Below are 20,975 nucleotides of genomic sequence, written 5' to 3'. Positions count from 1 at the left end.
AATTCTGTGGTGTGCGCTGTGCTGCGGAATCCCATTGTCAACAATATGACTCTGCTGCACCAGAATTTCCGAGCTGAATTTCAAAACTGAATACCTCTCGGAAATTCTGTAGTGTGAACCCAGCCTTTGGGTGCCATAGTACACACACCGCAAAAGATTTATCAAAACCTATGCAGAGGAAAATTAGACCAATTGCCTATAGTAACCAATTAGATTTCTTCTTTAAAGGAGGCATCCATCGAAAATTTACTTATCCCCTATCCACAGGAAAGGGGGATAAGTAACTGATCACGGGGGATCCAACAGCTGGGAACCTCAACAATCTCCTGAACGAGCCCCGCTGATAAGTGAGGAGCGCATGTTGCAGGCGGCACGCACTCCATTAATTTCTATGGGAGCGCCAAAAAGACAGGGCATTATCGGCGCTCCCATAGAAATTAATGGAGCGCGTGCCATCTACTAGTAGATGACACTCGCTCCTCACTGAGAGAGCCAGGGTCCCATCATGGAGATTGCGGGGGGGGCGCAGCAGTCAGACTCCCTGCAATCAGCTACTTATCCCCTATCCTGTGAATAGGGGATAAGTTTATTTTTGCTGGAATTCTTCTTTATTTTTTTGAAAGGGCTCTGAAAAATTAAAGAAGCAATCTGATTGATTGCTATGGGCACCTGGTCATCTTTTCCTCTGCAGAAGTTTTGATAAATCTCCCTTACCATGTTAGGAGTAAAAATGGCACTGAACATCACCCTAAAAACACCATGCCAACAGTGAAGTTTGGAGGTGGGAGCATAATGGTGTGGGGCTGCTTTTCAGCAAATGGTACTGGCAAACTTCACATAACTGAAGGATGAATGGGCAAATTAACCGAGACATTCTTGACAAAAATCTGTTGCCTTCTACCTGGAAATTGAAGATGATGAAATGAGGGCGGACACTTCAAAGAGACAATGGTCCCAAACACTCAGCCAAGGAAGCTCTCAAATGACTTCAAAGAATGAAAATAAAGCTGCTAGAATGGCCCAGCCATTCACCTAACTAAAATCCGATTGAAAATCTATGGAAAGAACTGAAGATCTCGATTTATGGTAGAGGACCACAGAACCTTCGAGATTTGAAGACTGTGTGGAAAAATGGGCCAAAATTACACCAATGGCTGACATTGTTTTGCTCCTCTCATTCGAAGGTCCATGACTTTTTTATTTTTCCACTGTCAAAGTTGGATTAGGGCTTATTTTTTGTAGCACAAGTTGTACTTTTCATTGGCGCACTTTATTTTATCATATAACTAGCTGAGTACCCGGTGCTGCCCGGTTTTACCTACCATGTCTTTGTGGGAGAGGAAAAGCAACAAAGGAGGAAGCTTTTGTCCTCATATCCCGACCTCATATCTCGTCCCTATATCCCTTCCCCATATTCCGTTCCCATATGCCGTCTCCATATCCTGTCCTCATATCCCGTCCTCATATCCCGACCCCATATCCTGTCCTCATATACCATCCTTATATCCCGACCTCCTATCCCATCCTCATTTCTAATCCTCATATCCCGTCCTCAGGTGGGGCTGCGTTGTGGTAAAGATATTGTAAGCTGAAAATAAAAGGGGTGTGGCTTAAAGGGTGGGCGTGTCTTTGCAAGATGGTGCATGGAATGCAGGGAGGCTGTGGCTTGCCAGCCGGACTTACACATTCACCAGGAGATGCAGAGCGGAGCTTGTGGAGTAAGGCACTAAAAGTCCAATATACTTGCATGAGACTTAAAACAAAAACCCCATCCTTCACATATGGGGGTAGGTTAGGGGTTAATTTAACTATTATATATTTTTGTTTGACATGTAATATGTTACCAAGTATTATACACATACATACACACATTGGCCCTGATTTACTAAAGTCCAACCAACTTTTTTTCTTGGTTTATCCGCCTACATTTTTGTTTCACCATCCATGCGACTATTTCTGCGCCCAAATTTTACGCAGCACAACCTACACTTTTGAAAACACTCGGAGTGTTTTTGTTTTTTTAACTCTGAAATGGGTGTGGTTAAACCAAAAATGGGCGTGTTCCCAACAAAAAGCCAAAAATTCATGGAGTACTTCCAAAATCACTCCAGAACAAGTGTGAGTTTGGCTCAGAGGACAAGTGAAAATCAAAAAATGGAGTGCTTTCTAACAAGGGACTGTTTGCCATTGTGTTTTTTGTGAAAGTAACTTGTTTTCTAACCTGAAAACATTTTGTACAGTTTTTTTTTTCTTTTTAACACATTTGCAATATTAGGTTTAAATCAATTTAACACCCAAGCTGATAAACAAGGATAATTGTTGTAATATTTGAAAAATTATAACACATGGATACTTTTGATTCATGAAAAAATTTTTAAACAAACAAGTCTAAACCATTTTGACTCACACAAATAATTTCTTTCGCTCGAAGTTTGTGCAACACAATTGACTAGTGCGACACAAAAAAACATGCAACACAAAAAAAAATGAAATGTGCGACAGAATAGTAAATAAGCCTGAAAAAAATGACGAGTGATATTGAAATCACTCCAGAATAAACACTCCACTCTTTTTTAAAATAAAGTATATAAGGCAAAATTGAAAAAAAATATGAAATTGCGCAATTTTGTGGGACAATCATTTTTTCAGGGTTCACAATACAGGAAATCTGACATGCCAACTTTATTCTATCATTCAGTAAGATTCCAATGATACTAAAATTGGATAATTTGTGTTTGTTTTAGGTAAAAAAAAGAAATTGAAAAAGAAAAATTTGTTCAATGCCATGTTCTGACCCCTCTAACTTTTTTTTTTCCACCTACAGAGCTATGTTAGGGTTTATATTTGTACACCATGAGATGTAGTTTTTAACGGTACCACTATTGTGTATATATGACTTTTTGATCACTTTTTATTATGTTTTTTCTGGAACGTGATGTGACCAACCAGCAATTTTGATGTTTGGAATTTTTATGTGCAGGATCATGAAGTTCATTATTTAGTTATTCTGACAATAATGCATGCGGTGATACCAAATAAGTTTATTATTATTATTTTTTACAGTGTTTGATGGGAAAAGGGGTTATTTTATTTGGGGGGGGGTTATATTTTGTAAAAAAAATTTTTACACATTTTTACAAATTTTTTGATCTATGTTTTCAGCACTCGATTGCTAAGGGCTTCCTAAAGCAGGCTTAAGCAGCCACGATCATCCGAGGACCAGTTAGGATGTGTAATTCCTCGTTCTTCCCCAGTAACTCATCTGCAGCCCGCAATTACATCGCGGAGCTGCAGATTGGTCCCCCAGACCCCAGAGATTTCCTTCATTTAATGTTTAAATGCTGTGATTGCTAATGACCATGCCATTTAACCATTTAAATGACAGGCATTCTCCGATGTCCGTTATTACTGGCAGATGTCAGCTGCTGATAGCAGCGAGCATTTGCCGGTTATGATGCAGACCCGACTTGCATTCCCCTCACCCAACCCATGACGTACCAGTACATCATAGGTTGAGAAGGGGTTAATACTTTTTACCTGTGTCATTTTACATTACTACACTGGTGAAAATTTCATATCAATAGCACCTGTAGTAATGAGTACCTGTATATTTAGTGAGAAAAAAGGTGATGTGTTCAGTTCTTATTTCACACACAATATACACTTCAAAAAAATAAAGGGAACACTTAAACAACACAATGTAACTCCAAGTCAATCAGGAAGCAACACTGATTGACAATCAATTTCACATGCTGTTGTGCAAATGGAACAGACAACAGGTAGAAATTATAGGCAATTAGCAAGACACCCCCAAAAAAGAGTGGTTCTGCAGGTGGACCACAGATCACTTCTCAGTTCCTATGCTTCCTGGCTGATGTTTTGGTCACTTTTGAATGCTGGTGGTGCTTTCACTCTAGTGGTAGCATGAGATGGTGTCTACAACCCACACAAGTGGCTCAGGTAGTGCAGCTCATCCAGGATGGCACATCAATGTGAGCTGTGGCAAGAAGGTTTGCTGTGTGTCAGCGTAGTGTCCAGAGCATGGAGGCGCTACCAGAAGACAGGCCAGGACATCAGGACACGTGGAGGAGGCCATAGTAGGGCAACAACCCAGCAGCAGGACTGCTACCTCCGCCTTTGGGCAAGGAGGAGCACTGCCAGAGCCCTGCAAAATGTCCTCCAACAGGCCACAAATGTGCATGTGTCCACTCAAACGGTCAGAAACAGACTCCATGAGGGTGGAATGAGGGCCTGACGTTCCACAGATGGGGGTTGTGCCTAGAGCCCAACAGTGTACAGGATGTTTGGCATTTGCCAGAGAACACCAAGATTGGCAAATTTGCAACTGGCGCCCTATGCTCTTCACAGGTGAAAGCAGCTTCACATTGAGAACATGTGACATGAGTCTGGAGACGCCGTGGAGAACGTTCTGCTGCCTGCAACATCCTCCAGCATGACTGGTTTGGCGGTGGATCAGTAATGGTGTGGGGTGGCATTTCTTTGGGGGCCGCACAGCCCTCCATGTGCTTGCCAGAGGTAGCCTGACTGACATTAAGTACTGAGATGAGATCCCCAGACCCCTTGTGAGACCATATGCTGGTGCGGTTGGCCCTAGGTTCCTGATAATGCAATACAATGCTAGACCTCATGTGGCTGGAGTGTGTCAACAGTTCCTGGAAGAGGAAGGCGTTGATGCTATGGACTGGCCTGCCCGTTCCCCAGACCTGAATCCGATTGAGCACATCTGGGACATCATGTCTCGCTCCATCCACAAAAGCAACATTGCACCACAGACTGTCCAGGAGTTGGCGGATGCTTTAGTCCAGGTCTGGGAGGACATTCCTCAGGAGACCATCCGCCACATCATCAGGAGCATGCCCAGGCATTGTAGGGAGGTCATACGGGCACGTGGAGGCCACACACACTACTGAGCCTCATTTTGACTTGTTTTAAGGACATTACATCAAAGTTGAATCAGCCTGTAGTGTGGTTTTCCACTTTGATTTTGAGTGTGACTCCATATCCAGACCTCCATGAGTTGATAAATTTGGTTTCCATTGATAATTTTTGTGTGATTTTGTTGTCAGCGCATTCAACTATGTAAAGACAAAAGTATTTCATACGATTAGTTCATTCATTCAGATCTAGGAGGTGTTATCTCAGTGTTCCCTTTATTTTATTTTATTTTGAGCAGTGTATATAGAGTGCTAAAAATATAAAGAAAGAAAGGGCAGTGTAACTGTGCATAGCAATGTAGTCTGTTCAAGCTCTCTAGTAATGGCTCTGTCATTGGTGGTTGTCTACTGCATTTAATAAAAATGTTTAAGAACAGGGCAACTTGAAATGGATGAATTAAATATTGAAATATTTCAAATAAGTAAGAGACTTGAATGTTCAGGTATTTGGTCTACTTTAGTGTGTTCTTTCCAACCAATTTTTTCTATTTTTCTAAAAAAAAAAACTAATATTTTGTGCCTCCAGCTGCAGACTGTCTCCATGATTGTAGATGACTAACAAACCTTGTAATCTCATCCTGCAGTCATAATGTTTTCCATCTTTTGCTTTCTCTGCTTATATACTGTAAAACATGTAAATGAGCAAAAAGTAGAGTGCAGATGGAAAAAAATATGAATATGGGGACTGATGTGTTTACACGACCCTTTTCACAAATTGTTTGTTTATTTTTATTTCAGATGCATATGAAGCAATGCAAATTGTTTCAGATGTGTAAATATTAAGGTACTTTGCACTTTATAGGATGAGGGTATAGTCACACCGCATCTTTTTTGTTTCCCTATATGTTAATGGATGCTGAGAACAAATGCTACCGTTTTCCATGCAGCAGAATCCATTTTCCATTGACTTACATCCAAAAAAGAAATGTACCTTAACGTATAAGTTTTTTTTTTGGCGTATACAATAGCGTGGTTGACCATGTTTTATCATACAGCAAAATTAAACAGACTCTACCGGAAAAAAAACTGTGAAATGGATACAAAAATACAGTGTGAACATAGCCTAAGATGAGTATGTTTATTTTTTTATAGACATCTCTCTGGATATGTTTTCTCTAGCAACATGCCGTCCTTCTCTTTCCAGGGGTATTTTTTATGACTTGTATGGGCATGTGGAAAGTGGATGTACTGATTGATATGCACTGGGAGAACTAAGGGAACCTGTTATATTCAACATGTAGACTGATCTGCCACCAGCATATTATACACCAGGAGATTCTGAGTACTTTGATAAAAAGTTTTTAAAGAAATTATTCAGTATAACTTGTAATTTCTTAATGTAAATCTATGCTTATCATGGGCTAAAGAGTCCAGTGGGCGGTCTTACTCAGTTATTGACACAATCTGTGTAAACAGTTAAACAGGGAACCCTGTCAATTATTAAATGGCACCACCCACTGGACTCCTACATACAGAATTAATAGGGATTTAAATGAATACAAGTTATCCTGATATTTCCTGATATAACTTTACATCAAATTGCTTTATAATAAGCTGTTGACAGATAACATACCATGTTCAATGCAACAGGTACACAGCGAATGGTAATTTGTGTTATTCACATTTTGCCGATCATAAATGTAGTCTGTGTATTATTTTAAATAAAAACATATATTCCTATCAACCTGCAGTGCCCTTAAGGACAGCCGCTTCCCTCCTCTAACCCGTGAGGAGCTGCCCAAGCTGTCTTGCTCTGTGTCTCTGCTCACCAACTTTGAGGATGTAGGCGATTTCCTGGACTGGGAGGTAAAAAGTTCCATGTGACTTTGGCTTGAATCCATTCTACTCAGATTCCAGTATTGTTGCACCAGCAATAATAATAAACATCTTCTAATTTTATTTCTGCATTTTTAAATAGACACAGAGGCGCTCCTGCATAATAGTTGTTCTAACAAAAAATGCCAATAGCAACAAAACAGAATCTGCTTTTATGTTCTTTTTCTTTGGCATGATGCAATATGAAACAAATAATTGGATTGGGTATTATTAAAATTGGATTCTGCAGTGCCTGGCATCTGAGATGGTGTCCTCAAAATTCAATGTGTTTTTTTTTTTTGCAGTGTCTGAAGGATACCGTCAAGCCCGCTCCCATAGACTTGCATTGAGGGGGTGGGGCGTGACATCATGACGGGGTGGGGCTATGACATCACAAGCTCCCGGCGGCGGCTCCAGCGTTCTGAACAGTTTGTTCCAAATGCTGAGCTGCGGAGTACCCCTTTAAGGACATCCCATAATATAGTGCATTAATATGATGTTGGTCCTTCTTTTCAGCTTTAACAGTTTCCACTCTCTGGGAAGACTTTCTATAAGATTTTGGGTGTAGGAATTGTTGCCCATTTATCCATGAGCGCATTTGTGTGGTCAGTCAATGATGTTGGATGAGAGCGCCTGGCTCACAACCTCTGCTCTAGTTCATCCCAAAGCTGTTCTGTGGGGTTGAGTTTAGGGCTATATGCGGACCCTGAGGAGCCTAGTCCAACCTCTAAAAACAACCCCATAACATTACCCCTACCTCACCAAACAGTACAGCTGGCACAGTGAAATCAGGCAGGTAACATTCTCCAATGCTCCAGAGTCCAGTGGTGGCATGCTTTACACCACTCCATCTAGCTTGGTGCTGTAAAGATTCTGTGGAAATCCATGCAATGAAGCTCTGGGCAGGGCTAAGTTTTTTATGCTGATGCCAGATGAGGTTTGGTCTCTGCAGTTACTGAGTCAGCAGAACATTGTCCACTATGTGCAGGAGCACTCAGCAATCTCGCTCTGTAATTTTACAAAGTCGCTACTTTGTTTTGTGGATCTTAAAGGGGTTGTCCAGGGAACAGAAAAGGTCCTACCTGTTCTGTTCCTCCGCACTCCACTTCTGCTCCCTGGTTGTCTCGGAAGTATACTGTTCTAGAGGTGGCAGGGACAGTCACGATGATTTGGATTTTTTACACCTGTGGCAATGGGATTGAATGAGGTGGGGCCCATTACTTCTGTCCATATACTGTATACCCTATTTGTTATCCTTTGTTTTAGGTCTCTAAAAAAGTTCCTTTTAAAGAAAAAAATGAATGGCGAGGTGAGGAAGTGAGACTGTATGTGGTACTTAAAGTATTTAGTAATCTGGACTGGAAAGAAAGATTGGCTGTATGGTGTATTGTACTCTTGAAATGTATTTCCCCTTTATTGCAGGACTAGTTGTCTGCAGTTTAACTGGGTTATGTAACAGGATAATGATCCAAAACACTAAATCTATTTCATATCAGAATAGCTGATAAGAAAGACATTTTTTAAATTTTCTTACCAAAGTCATAAGGGGAATCAAATAGAGTGACGGAACCTGAATGAGATGTAAAGAAGAATTATATAAAATTCTTCACTAATATTAGGAAAGAATTACGGTATATCACTTTATAGGAAGCATTTGGTTGCAAATATTAAAGCTTATGCAGTCTGTTATTTAATTTAAAGGGACTCTGTCAGCTCTATATCCCGCTCCAAGCTGCAGACATGGGCAGATAGCTGATACGCTAAGATGCAGCATGCATGCCTCTCCCTCCCCCAGCCCTCTCTTCTGCCCTGCATGGTTTAGGTACAGGGTTTTGCTTTCTCAACAAGCCTTGTACATCAATTATGCAGGGCAGGGAGGTAGGAGGCATGCATTCTACAACTCAGCCTGGCCTTCAAAGCTTGAGATTTGAAGGAAGACTTGAAGTTTGCAAACAGCCATCAGTTAAGAGACAGGTATCATTTGTTTTATCGGCTATCTGCTTATGTTTGCAGCACTGAGCATAATATCGAGCTGACAGATTCTCTTTAAAGGTGTGTAGTGCGGGTGACACTGATGAAAATGATACTTACCTGTCCCCGATCCATAGTCCCGTTGGCCCGTTATCTTTCTCGTTCAGTTGGCAGGCTTGGTGCATTTAGCTTCAGGAGCATGTTGACGTCACCGCTGCTGCTTCCCCAAGCCTTCTCACAGCTTGACCCAGCAAAGAAGCATCAGTGTGCGTTAGTGTACTCCTGATGCTTCACCCATGCACCAAGCTTGCCGCCCAAATGAGGAAGATAACGGGACTCCGGATAGGAGATAGGTAAGTATCGTTATCAGTGTCACCCGCACTACATACGTGTACCAACAAGTTAGTCCAGGTGAAACTGATTTTCCTTTAATGGGGCAATGACCTCATATAAATTGGTGATAATGTCGTTAGTACTTCAAAAGTATAATATGTAAAGTCTATTTAGCAGATTGGGTGATTTGGATTAAGATTTCCCATCAACATCAGAATATACATTTTATTAATTACCTCATTCATATGTATGGTTACGTATGGGATTTCTATGTCTTTAACATTGTAACAGTAAACATTTTGGGGGAGATTTATCAAAACGTGTCCAGAGGAAAAGTTGCTGATCACTTTCATTTCATCACTTCTTTTATTTCATCACTTCTTTCATCAGCTCACTTATTTCATTTTTCAGAGGCCTCTGCAAAAATGAAAGAAGGAATCTGATTGGTTGCTATGGGTAACTCAGCAACTTTTCTTCTGGACAGGTGTTGATAAATCTCCCCCTTTGCCTTTAAGTGGCATACGGTGACATTTCTTAGAGAAGGCCATCCAAAATTGCATTAAAAGTTTTCTATGGGGATGGTCTTCTTAAAGAGAACTGTAAATATATGAAACAGAGTGGGCTGTAAATCCATTACACAATATTTGGTCTGGATATTAAAGGAGTACTCCGCTGCTCAGTGTTTGGAACAAACTGTTCCAAACGCTGGAGCTGGCGCCGGGAGCTCGTGACGTCATAGCCCCACCCCCTCATGATATCACGCCCCGCCCCCTCTATGCAAGTCTATGGGTGGGGGCGTGACAGTACCCCTTTAAGGTGGTATTCTCAGAGAGGTGATCTTTTGGAGGGCTTTACTGTATAACCATTGTGTGTTGTATACAGATAATTAATGTTTGCTCTCCATTCAAAGCATTAATTTGTTAATTTCCAATTTTAGGTTGGAATCCATGGAATCCGGATTGAGTTCCTTAATGAAAAGGGGGTAAAACGCACAGCCACCTACCTACCTGAAGTAGCAAAGGAACAAGGTAATTTTTTTAGTTGTATAATCTGAAAAAGTTATATATTGTTCTAAGACATTACCTGACTAAAGCAAGCTAGACACATAGGTGTCGACCAAGCCCCCAGATTTTAGAGGGACCAACTAACCCAACTGATCACTTCCCTGATGACCTCCCAACTACCCCCAACGGCAGATGACCGCAAGAGAAGGTTAGGGCATGTTGGATTTAAACTCCAACAGTCTGGCAGCAGCTTGGTTGAGCTGAGCGTTCATGTGTATGTGGGGATCGGAAGATATAGCTGTCAGCCAAATAAGTGTTATCTTTATTACCAGCTGACATGCAGAGCTGGGCCACAATACAGCTGTCAAGAGAGGAAGTTATATGTTTGCATCCTAATCATGAGCCTTAAACCTTTACCTGCTCCTTCCTTCTCTAGTCATGTCACTAATTCAAAGAGTCACCAAGCAGATCAGCACTATGTGCAGGCTATGAAGGAGTTTAAACATACATGGGATAAGCATAGGGCTATCCTTCATATAAGATAGGGCCAGGGACGATTCATAGTATTCAGATTATTGGGCAGACTAGATGGGCCAAATGGTTCTTATCTGCCGACACATTCTATGTTTCTAATAAATGTCTGATAAATATGGGTCCACCCTCAGGAACCCACACTTTGGGGAATTAGAATAAGGCTTCTTTCACACTATAAACTAGGCTCCGTTACAAACGGACGTTAAGGGCTCTTTTTTTTCCACTTTGACCGCGCTTAACATCTGTTATTGTAACGGAGCCTAACGGGAGTCATAACAGGCAAAGAGGATCCGATTCACTTGAATGGTATTCCTCTAATGTCCGTTATAACTCCCGTTATTGCGGTTGAAGATAGCAGATATACAATATGTCTACTTTATGTTTGCATCATAAAATTGGCGTGTTTTTACTTTTGGAAGACACCAGAGGACTTCAAAGTTCAGCAGCAATTTTCCCCAAAATTTTCAAATTCACTATTTTTCAGGGACCAGTTCAGGTTTGAAGTGGATTTGAAGGGTCTTCATCTTAGAAATACCCCACAAATGACCCCATTATAAAAACTGCACCCCTCAAAGTATTCAAAATGACATTCAGTCAGCGTTTTAACCCTTTAGGTTTTTCACAGGAATAGCAGCAAAGTGAAGGAGAAAATTCACAATCTTCATTTTTTACACTCGCATGTTCTTGTAGACCCAATTTTTGAATTTTTACAAGGGGTAAAAGGAGAAAATGTATACTTATATTTGTAGCCCAATTTCTCCAGAGTAAGCACATACCTCATATGTCTATGTAAATTGTTCGGCGGGCGCAGTAGAGGGCTCAGAAGCGAATGAGCGACAAGGGGATTTTGGACAGTGCGTATTTCTGAAATGGTTTTTGGGGGGCATGTTGCATTTAGGAAGCCCCTATGGTGCCAGAACAGAAAAAAAAAAAAACATGCCATACCATTTTGGAAACTAGACCCCTTGAGGAACGTAACAAGTGTGTTTCCCCCCAAATTTCACATATTTGCAAGGGTTAATAGCAGAAAATAATCCCCAAAATTTGTAACCCCATCTCTTCTGAGTATGGAGGTACCCCATAAGTTGACCTGAAGTGCACTACGGGCGAACTACAATGCTCAGAAGAGAAGGAGTCATATTTGGCTTTTTGAGAGCAAATTTTGGTCGGGGGCTTGTCGAATTTAGGAAGCCCCTATGGTGCTAGGACAGCAAAATAACCCCCACATGGCATACCATTTTGGAAACTAGACCCCTTGAGGAACGTAACAAGGGGTATAGTGAGAATTTACCCCCCACTGGTGTCTGTCAGATCTTTGGAACAGTGGGCTGTACAAAATTTTTAATTTGCACAGCCCACTGTTGCAAAGATCTGTCAGACACCAGTGGGGTGTAAATTCTCACTGCACCCCTCATTACATTCCGTGAGGGGTGCAGTTTCCGAAATGGGGTCACATGTGGGTTTTTTTTTTTTTGCGTTTGTCAAAACCGCTGTAACAATCAGCCACCCCTGTGCAAATCACCTCAAATGTACATGGTGCACTCTCCCTTCTGGGCCTTGTTGTGCGCCCCCAGAGCACTTTGCGCCCACATATGGGGTATCTCCGTAGTCTGGAGAAATTGCATTACAAATTTTGGGGGGCTTTTTTCCCTTTTACCTCTTGTCAAAATGAAAAGTATAGGACAACACCAGCATGTTAGTGTAAAAAAATTTTTTTTTTTACACTAGCTTGCTGGTGTAGACCCCAACTTCACCTTTTCATAAGGGGTGAAAGGAGAAAAAGCCCCCCAAAAGGATGTGTAGTTTTGCAACATCTGGAAGGGCACAGTGGTGTCCAAACTGTGGACCTCCAGATGTTGCAAAACTGCAATTCCCAGCATGCCCAGACGCCAAGGGCTGTCTGGGCATGCTGGGAGTTGTAGTGTAAGGGGACCAGATGGAGCAGTCCAGATCGCTTTACGGCGCTCTGGACTGCTGCAAAGGTCCCGCAACGCCGGCAAAGATCCACTCACCTGTCGCCGCCGTCTCCGCCGCCGGGATCCGGGTCTTCAGGGACGAGGTAAGTACCGGGGCTGGGCCCCAGCACTCCCCTGTCCCCCGCCACATCCTCCCGTCTTCCTCCCGTTCTCTCCGGACTTCCAGGGGCAGGGCGGGAGGAAGTAACCGCCCCCATTTCAGCAGGCATCCGCTTCCGATCTCTGCCCTGGGCGCGGAAGGGGACCGGAAAACACCAGGACGTCCAGGGACGTCCTGGGTCCTTAAAGCCTAGGGTGCCAGGACGTCCCCGGACGTCCTGGCTCCTTAAGGGGTTAAAATGGACAGAGATGTCAGCAGAGAGCACTGTGGTCATGATGTCAGCAGAGAGCTCTGTGTTCCAAAAAGAAAACCATTTCCTCTGTAGTATTCAGCAGATAATAAGTACTGGAAGGATTAAGATTAATAGAAGTAATTTACAAATCTGTTTAACTTTCTGGCACCAGTTGATTTAAAAAAAAAAAAAGTTTTCCACGTGAGTACCCCTTTAATAGCCTTTGTTCATATCATTCCATCTGACGTGAACACCACCGTGTGCAATCTCTACAGAAACGGAATACTGTGTATATTATATATGTACATTTCTAACAATTCCAGAGTTACTTTCTTATTACTAAAACGCCTATGTAAGTAACTTGCAGCTCACCTAGATTAGTATTTCTGTATATACATCTCTTCTCAGATTGGAATCAGATTCAGACAATAGACTCTCTGCTCAGGAAAGGTGGCTTTAAAGCTCCCATTACTAATGAATTTAGGAAAAGCATCAAACTCACAAGGTGAGTAGTTCTATAATATACTTTACAGGGGTCTCATCTCAACAATACCTTTAGTTTTTTATTGAACCATGCACTGCTAGCTGTGCCGGATGTATGGCTTTCCTACACACCTCATGGGGCATTTCCTTCCCTTTCACCTTTAGTCCAACTTCACTCTACTCAGTAAGCAAAGATCATGGTTGTAAGAACGCACACTGTAGGTCTACCTTAGCTTGATGGTTACAGTCTATTTAAATAGCACAATTCGCTTGGTGGTTTCTCTTTTACTTGGCAAATACTCTTGAGCATTGCAAAGACTAAGAATTATTGTGGTCTCTTACTGGGGCCCAAAGTACAGTTTACCCCACCACTAGTCCTCCAGGAGGTCTGTTTTTTCTAAAATGACTAACAGCTTTGCCTTAACCAAGAGTGCCTCTGTGAGTCTACCACTTACCACAGCCTGCCCTAGGCACTACTCACAGGGTCCACATTCACAAGGCCCCTCAATACACTGCCGCGATTCTTAAACTGCATTGCTCACAATTTGTTTCTCAGGCTTCCATCACTCTTTTACTTTTCCTGTTATGTACAAACAGTTTAGACTACAATACAGTATAAGAGCATGTTCATACGCTACGGATTTGCTGCAGATTTTCCCACTTAACTTTAATTCAGAAATCAAAATTCAAAGAAAACCCTGCAGCATATCTTCCACTTGTGAACAAACCCTAATTCCAGATATATAACTTATGTACACACTTTTCATAAGGGAAAGGAGGAAAACTAGGGTTACCTGTAATTTCGCCATACACCTTAGATTCCTGAAGACCCCCTGCAATCTATAGTTATAAAGCGGGGAAGTTTGTGGGATCACACTCCACTCCCGGCTGGCTGACAGATTGACTTTTTCACTGCATAGACTTATATAGCAAAAAGGTCGAATTTGATTGATAGCTGTGGAGTGAGACTTACGCTGCCACAAAATTCGCCGGCTTGTAACTAGCGACTCATGTCTGGACTACATGTCAAAAGATTTTTTCATGATAGTAACCCTTTAAGTGTATACAAATCTGAACAGATTACAAATAGACTTATGCCCTTACATGTTGTAACATTGTATTTTCTTATGCAGGTACCGCAGTGAGAAGGTGACAATCAGCTATACAGAATACATGGCCTCCCGCCAAATTGCACAGCAAAATGGCACTGTGCATGCACTGCCTCATTATACGCATTACTCCTGACACAGCATTGCCCACCTTGCAGCCCTGTCCCCCGCTCGCCGGCAATGCCTGTGATCTCCGAACATCTGACTCCTCCTCAGCCCCCTCCTCCTGGTCCAGTTACTTATACTACTGCACCATTTTATGAGCTTCACCAGAGGAGGGAGCAGTGCCCAGAGACTCACAGACACAAGCAGCCTTACCTCACCCCTGCTCTCTCCAGGGACCTTGAGTGGGAGGGAGAGCTAAATGGGAAGTTATGGTCTCCTTCAACCCCCCAGTGTTAGGGGTCACTCCCCACGGAAAAAGCACTTTTAGGTTTTTACATTCTATATTGATTTTTTATATATGCATATAGAATTATATCTTTTTTTAACCTACAGAACAAGCCCTACTTTGGAAAATCTGCTCCGTTATTTCACAGATTTGCCTGGAATTGAGCCACATGGCCTTTAGTGTGTTGCTTTACAACAACAGACCAACACTGGTCTTAGGCTGTAAGTGCGACACATTGAGAGCTGTAGAGTGGAGTAGCGCAAAAGGTTGGCCGGTGTATAAATATTCTTTATGCAGGGACGTCAGTTTCCATGTATTAATCCTTACAACATTTTAATCCTAAATTGTGGGACATTTTAGGTACTGGCCTACTTTGCCTTAAAATTTCCCAAAATTACATAGAAAGACAACTTTCTATACACATTTGAATATGTTCTGCTTCTTTGCTGTCCCATTAAGAAAGGACTGTTTGGAGGCATGTATCTAGACCTTTCTTGTTATGAATACAGCTGTTTAGTCTTGTTTCCAGTTCTTATTATTTTCCAGTTCTATATACACAGCTTATAACACTGAAAGTTGTAAGCCAGGCTGCTATGATTATATCTAAGGCCATATATACATTGACTTACATTTTTCCTCTATATCAAATATACTAAAATAAAAATACCCCAAATAAAATTTTTCTCCAGTATTAAACATATAGGCATGCTTTCCTACAACAATATAAATAATAAAACACAATTAAACACAAGATTTATACATAATCTTATACCCTTATCCGTGGTAACCAGAACATCAGGAGAACTGTGCAATTGACTATTTTTTCTCTAAGTCTACATAGCTATAGTTATAAAAAGGTTAGGCATCCCTTCAAAGGGGTTATCCAGCAGGAGGGAGGGGCTTATACATTTTCCCACTTAACAACATAAAAAAAAAAAACAACCTTTACCTACCTCCCGTGTTTCCTCTGTGCCTCCAATGTCCCTCTCCGATCCCCGACTGCGATCCTCCCAGAAATTGTGATGCCTGGGCCCAATGTGATGTTGGAACCCAGAGTGTCATACTATCTCTTGACCTTGACTGGGGGACACTATTGAAACACAGAGAAAAAGGATCGCACTCGGGGACCAGAGCAGGACCCGGAGGCACAGTGGGAATGCTAAAGGTAAGTGATAAACCCTTTCCCCCTGTCCTGCTGTGTAACCCTTTTAAAGCCACAAATCAGAGTATACATGTGTCGGCCTAACCCACCGATTTTGGCGGGACCATCTAATGTGTATGGTGGCCTCCCAACTTTCCCAAAACAGATGATGTCAGGGTGGAGGATGTTCAAACATGTTGGATTTCAACCTGAACCTGACCCTTTTACCAACACATGAATGCTTGACCGAGCCAAGTGTGCATGTTTATGTAGGGAACTGGAGAGATAGCTGTCAACCCGACAAGTGTTTGGCCAACAGCTTTATTTTGTGTATGGCCAGCTTTAGAAAAACTCCAGCAAGAGAGCAAAAAAAATTTCCTTTCTGGTTCATACCTGAAATGTAATGCAACTTAAAGTAAAGTATATACTACTTGTCTGCAATCCAGCACTGGGTCCTGATAGCCATCTTCCTCTCCCCAAATTAAGTCGGGATGTGACCTTTATGTAAGAAGGCACATTAGATATGCAAAAGGTGCTTATTCAGGATGGGCTGGGAAAAAAGCATACCCGAGTAACAGTGATAAAACTTATGAAGCAAATGAATGTGTATAAAACTCTTTGGGAATTACTAGATAAAGAGGGTCTATCACTTTGGTTATGCTGTTATGCTGACCTCATTGCAGGCAGCATTACATAGGGACATAACATTGTTTTCAGTGGTCTATGCTTTACACTGGAAATGAGGCAGCACACAGCAGGAAAGCAGTCGCTGTTTTGTTTGTTTGACAGGGAAACTTTACAATGCTAAAGCGTGTTTGCTCCTCTGAGAAATATATGACTAATTTGGCAACTGGGTGTTACCAGTTCACCTTAAAGGGGTGGGTGTTTACTAAAGCAGACTTGTCATGAGAACTTTAAGTGTCAGCCATTATTTGGACCTATATATCATATAAAAGAAAACCATTCAATGGTGGGCATTCACTTTTATGGTTGTCATCCAGCTTTCCCAGGGACATATATTATGTAATATCTACCAGCAATTTTGTGGATTTTAAAAGTAAATATTTATGCAAGCAAATTAGAAACATGGAAACTCACGTCCACCCTAATCGACGTGTGATAAAACGTCCACTGATCTTGAAGCCAAACAATTATCCCTTTAACCATTACAACCTTATTTATACTACATGAATTCTGTGTCTTATATGACATCTTTTATGACATTTTTATGCCTGCTGGCAAACTGGAGAGGCAGCTCAGGGGAAGAGTGTAAACTTGTGTGGCAGAGACAGGGAGAGAGGATGGATTTTGCACATGAAATGTCAGGCTTCAAGCTCTGTCTTCATCTTTGTCCTACCCAAGAAGCCACCACCAACTGGCTTCTTAGGTAGTAGATTGATAAGTATCCTGCCAGGCATCCCCCTCCCTCCCTCTGAGGAATCATGGAAGATTGTTTTTTTTTCCTTTCATGCTGCTGAGAATAAATTGAACTGATTGGATCAGGCAATGAAATGTAGTGTTGTCATGATTTAAAAGTCTTGTGCTTATTTCATCGGTATTGATATGCATGAGAACACCCCCAAAACTAGAACTTTGGGTGGGGAATTTATAGTTGTATGTCTGAATCTGTGTGTACATCATGTGTACTTGTGCCAAATAGCTTAGATCTAAGTTTAGTCAAATTTAATTGATTAGCTACCAATGCAAAAATGTTAAGGGGTATTCCGGGCAAAAATATTTTATCCCCTATCCAAAGGATAGGGGATAAGATGTCTGATTGCGAGGGGCCCGCTTCTGAGACCCCCGCGATCTCCCTGAAGCACCCGCATTCTATGCGGGTGCTGAAACTCCAGTTTCGGAAACCTCCAGGTTTCCGGGACTGGGGACGTGATGTCCATGGGAGGGGGTGTGACGGCCATCACGCCTCCTCCCATAGACATGAATGGAGGGGGCGTGGCATGACGTCACATCCCCAGTCCCAGAAACCCAGAGGTTTCCGAAACTAGAGACGCAGTCCCTGCATAGAATGCGGGTGCTGCAGGGAGATCGCGGGGGATCTCAGCAGCGGGCCCCCATCGATCAGACCTATCCTTTGGATAGGGGATAAAATGTTTTTGCCCAGAATACCCCTTTAAGCAAATTTGACTTCATTCTAAGAAGTTTTGATAAAATAACTAAAAGAGGACCTGTGGCCAACCTAAAACGTTTTGATTAATAGCTTAAAATGCCCTGATCACAGACCTTCTTGATACATCTTTCATTCCTGAGATATGAGAGTTTACAGTTTCTCTGACAATTCAGGGAATCAGTCAGATGGGCATTAATTAAATTTTAATAATGGGGCGTAAATAGCAGGTTATGGGTGGGTTTATACAGTCAGTTGCTGTGAATGGTGTACAGTGAGGGGTGTGTGTTCCTAATACACATGCCCTGACGTTACAACCCCGCCCAATATCAGATATTCACTCCAATCATTAAAATTAAGTTCACACCCATCTGACTGATTTCCTAAATTTTCAGACAAACTAAACTCTCATAGCTCGGGAACGTAAGGCCATATCAAGAAACTGTAAAAGGTGTGTGATCAGGGCACCCTAAGCTATTTACTAATGCAATCAAATTTGGGGGGGGGCATTAGCCACAGGTCCACTTTAAGCAGTGTTAAAGTTAAGCATTTTCTAAATGTTTGCACAAATTGTTGTTTGTGCCAAAAATTGTGACAAAGAGTGTACATACAATGATAAATTTAACCCCATTAGGTGTCATTTATAGATGCCCAATCCCAAAAGTCTAAAATAACCTAGACTTATCACTGCCAGGACACAATCTCATGTACTATGTTGCTTAGATCTGTAGTAAAGGTTGGAAGGGGGGTGGGGGGTAAATGAGGGGACCTTGAACCAAATGGTGGAGGGTCAGGCCAGACCAGAGGTCTTCTGTGTGTTCTTGTGTAACGGAGGCATTGTGTGTTGAGAGAGAGTTTGTGGGGTAGGCAAGAAGCTGAGTTTTTTTTAAAAGAAGGTTGCAGCAGCACTCTTGGCCAAACAATGGAGGCTCTTTTTGATCAAAACGTGTTCCCCATCCACCACGTGGAGGTGGCATCACTTCGGATGGGAGCCTACATGCACTGCTGGGCTTACAGTCATGGCCGTAATTGTTTGCACCCCTGACATTTTTCAAGAAAATGAAGTATTTCTCACAGAAGAGGACTGCAGTAACACATGTTTTGCTATACACATGTTTATTCCCTTTGTGTGTATTGGAACTAAACAAAAAAAGGGAGGAAAAAAAGCTAATTGGACATAATGTCACACCAAACTCCAAAAATGTTCTGGACAAAATTATTGGCACCCTTTCAAAATTGTGGAAAATTAAGATTGTTTCAAGCATGTGATGCTCCTTTAAACTAACCTGGGGCAAGTAACAGGTGTGGGCAATATAAAAATCACACCTGAAAGCAGATAACAAGGAGAGAAGTTCACTTAGTCTTTGCATTGTGTGTCTGTGTGTGCCACACTAAGCATGGATAACAGAAAGAGGAGAAGAGAACTGTCTGAGGACATGAAAACCAAAATTGTGGAAAAATATCAACAATCTCAAGGTTACAAGTCCATCTCCAGAGATCTAGATTTGCCTTTGTCCACAGTGCGCAACATTATCAAGAAGTTTGCAACCCATGGCACTGTAGCTAATCTCCCTGGGCATGGACGGAAGAGAAAAATTTATGAAAGGTGTCAACGCAGGATAGTCGAGATGGTGGATAAGCAGCCATAAACAAGTTCCAAAGATATTCAAGCTGTCCTGCAGGCTCAGGGAGCATCTGTGTCAGCGTGAACTATCAATCAACATTTAAAAGAAATGAAGCTCTATGGCAGGAGACTCAGGAGGACCCCAGTGCTGACACAGAGACAGAAAAAAGCAACACTAAATTTAGCCAAAATGAACTTGAGTAAGCCAAAATCCTTCTAGGAAACGTCTTGTGGACAGATGAGACCAAGATAGAGATTTTTGGTAAAGCACATGATTCTACTGTTTACTGAAAACAGAATGAGGCCTACAAAGAAAAGAACACAGTACCTACAGTGAAATATGGTGGAGGTTCAATGATGTTTTGGGGTTGTTTTGCTGCCTCTGGCACTTGGTACCTTGAATGTGTGCAAGGTGTCATGAAATCTGAGGATTACCAACGGATTGTGGTTTGCACTGTACAGCCCAGTGTCAGAAAGTTGGGTTTGCATATGAGATATTGGGTCTTCCAGGAGGACAATGACCCCAAACATACATCAAAAAGCACCCAGAAATGGGTGTCAGCAAAGCGCTGGAGAGTTCTGTGGTGGCAGCAATGAGTCCAGATCTAAATCCCATTGAACACCTGTGGAGAGATCTTAAAATTGCTGTTGGGAAAAGGCGCCTTCCAATAAGAGAGACCTGGAGCAGTATGCAAAGGAAGAGTGGTCCAACATTCCGTCTGAGAGGTGTAAGAAGCTTATTGATGGTTATAGGAAGTGACTGATTTCAGTTATTTTTTCCAAAGGGTGTGCAACCAAATATTAAGTTAAGGGTGCCAATAATTTTGTCCAGCCTATTTTTAGAGTTTGGTGTGACATTATGTCCAATTTGCTTATTTTCCTTCCCTTTTTTGGTTTAGTTCCAATACACACAAAGGGAATAAACATGTGTATAGCAAAACATGTGTTACCGCAATCCTATTCTGTGAGAAATACTTCATTTTCTTGAAAAATTTCAGGGGTGCCAACATTTACGGCCATGACTGTATAACCTCTGACTAGGTGACTTGCAGGATCCACTATCAATTTAAAAAACCTCTTGTGAACCCCCATCTGATTGATTCCCTAAATTGTCTAAAGTGACAAACTATAAACCCTTATAGCTCGGGAACGTAAGGGCGTATCAAGAAACTGTAAAAGGTG

The 20,975-nt window shown here is 41.9% G+C and overlaps 1 protein-coding gene across 2 annotated transcripts in view; it reads left to right on the top strand.

The window, feature by feature from the left end:
• The window catches only part of AMMECR1L (AMMECR1 like), a 57,129-nt gene extending 39,374 nt beyond the window's left edge, over positions 1 to 17,755 (top strand). Inside the window, exons 4-7 of one of the 2 annotated variants that reach the window (XM_056564933.1) lie at positions 6,647 to 6,761; positions 10,012 to 10,102; positions 13,329 to 13,425; positions 14,537 to 17,755. In XM_056564933.1, the coding sequence (XP_056420908.1) occupies positions 6,647 to 6,761; positions 10,012 to 10,102; positions 13,329 to 13,425; positions 14,537 to 14,648 (415 nt within the window). In that variant the 3' untranslated portion in view covers positions 14,649 to 17,755. The remainder of the gene's footprint in view (positions 1 to 6,646; positions 6,762 to 10,011; positions 10,103 to 13,328; positions 13,426 to 14,536) is intronic. The other variant, XM_056564934.1, reaches the window with a different exon arrangement.
• The last annotated feature ends 3,220 nt before the right edge of the window (positions 17,756 to 20,975 follow it).

This window comes from Hyla sarda, chromosome 3 (genome assembly GCF_029499605.1).
Source record: "Hyla sarda isolate aHylSar1 chromosome 3, aHylSar1.hap1, whole genome shotgun sequence".
Lineage (NCBI taxonomy): Eukaryota > Metazoa > Chordata > Amphibia > Anura > Hylidae > Hyla > Hyla sarda.
The sequence above is the reverse complement of the archived record's forward strand: the minus strand, read 5'-3'. Positions and strand labels throughout refer to the sequence as shown.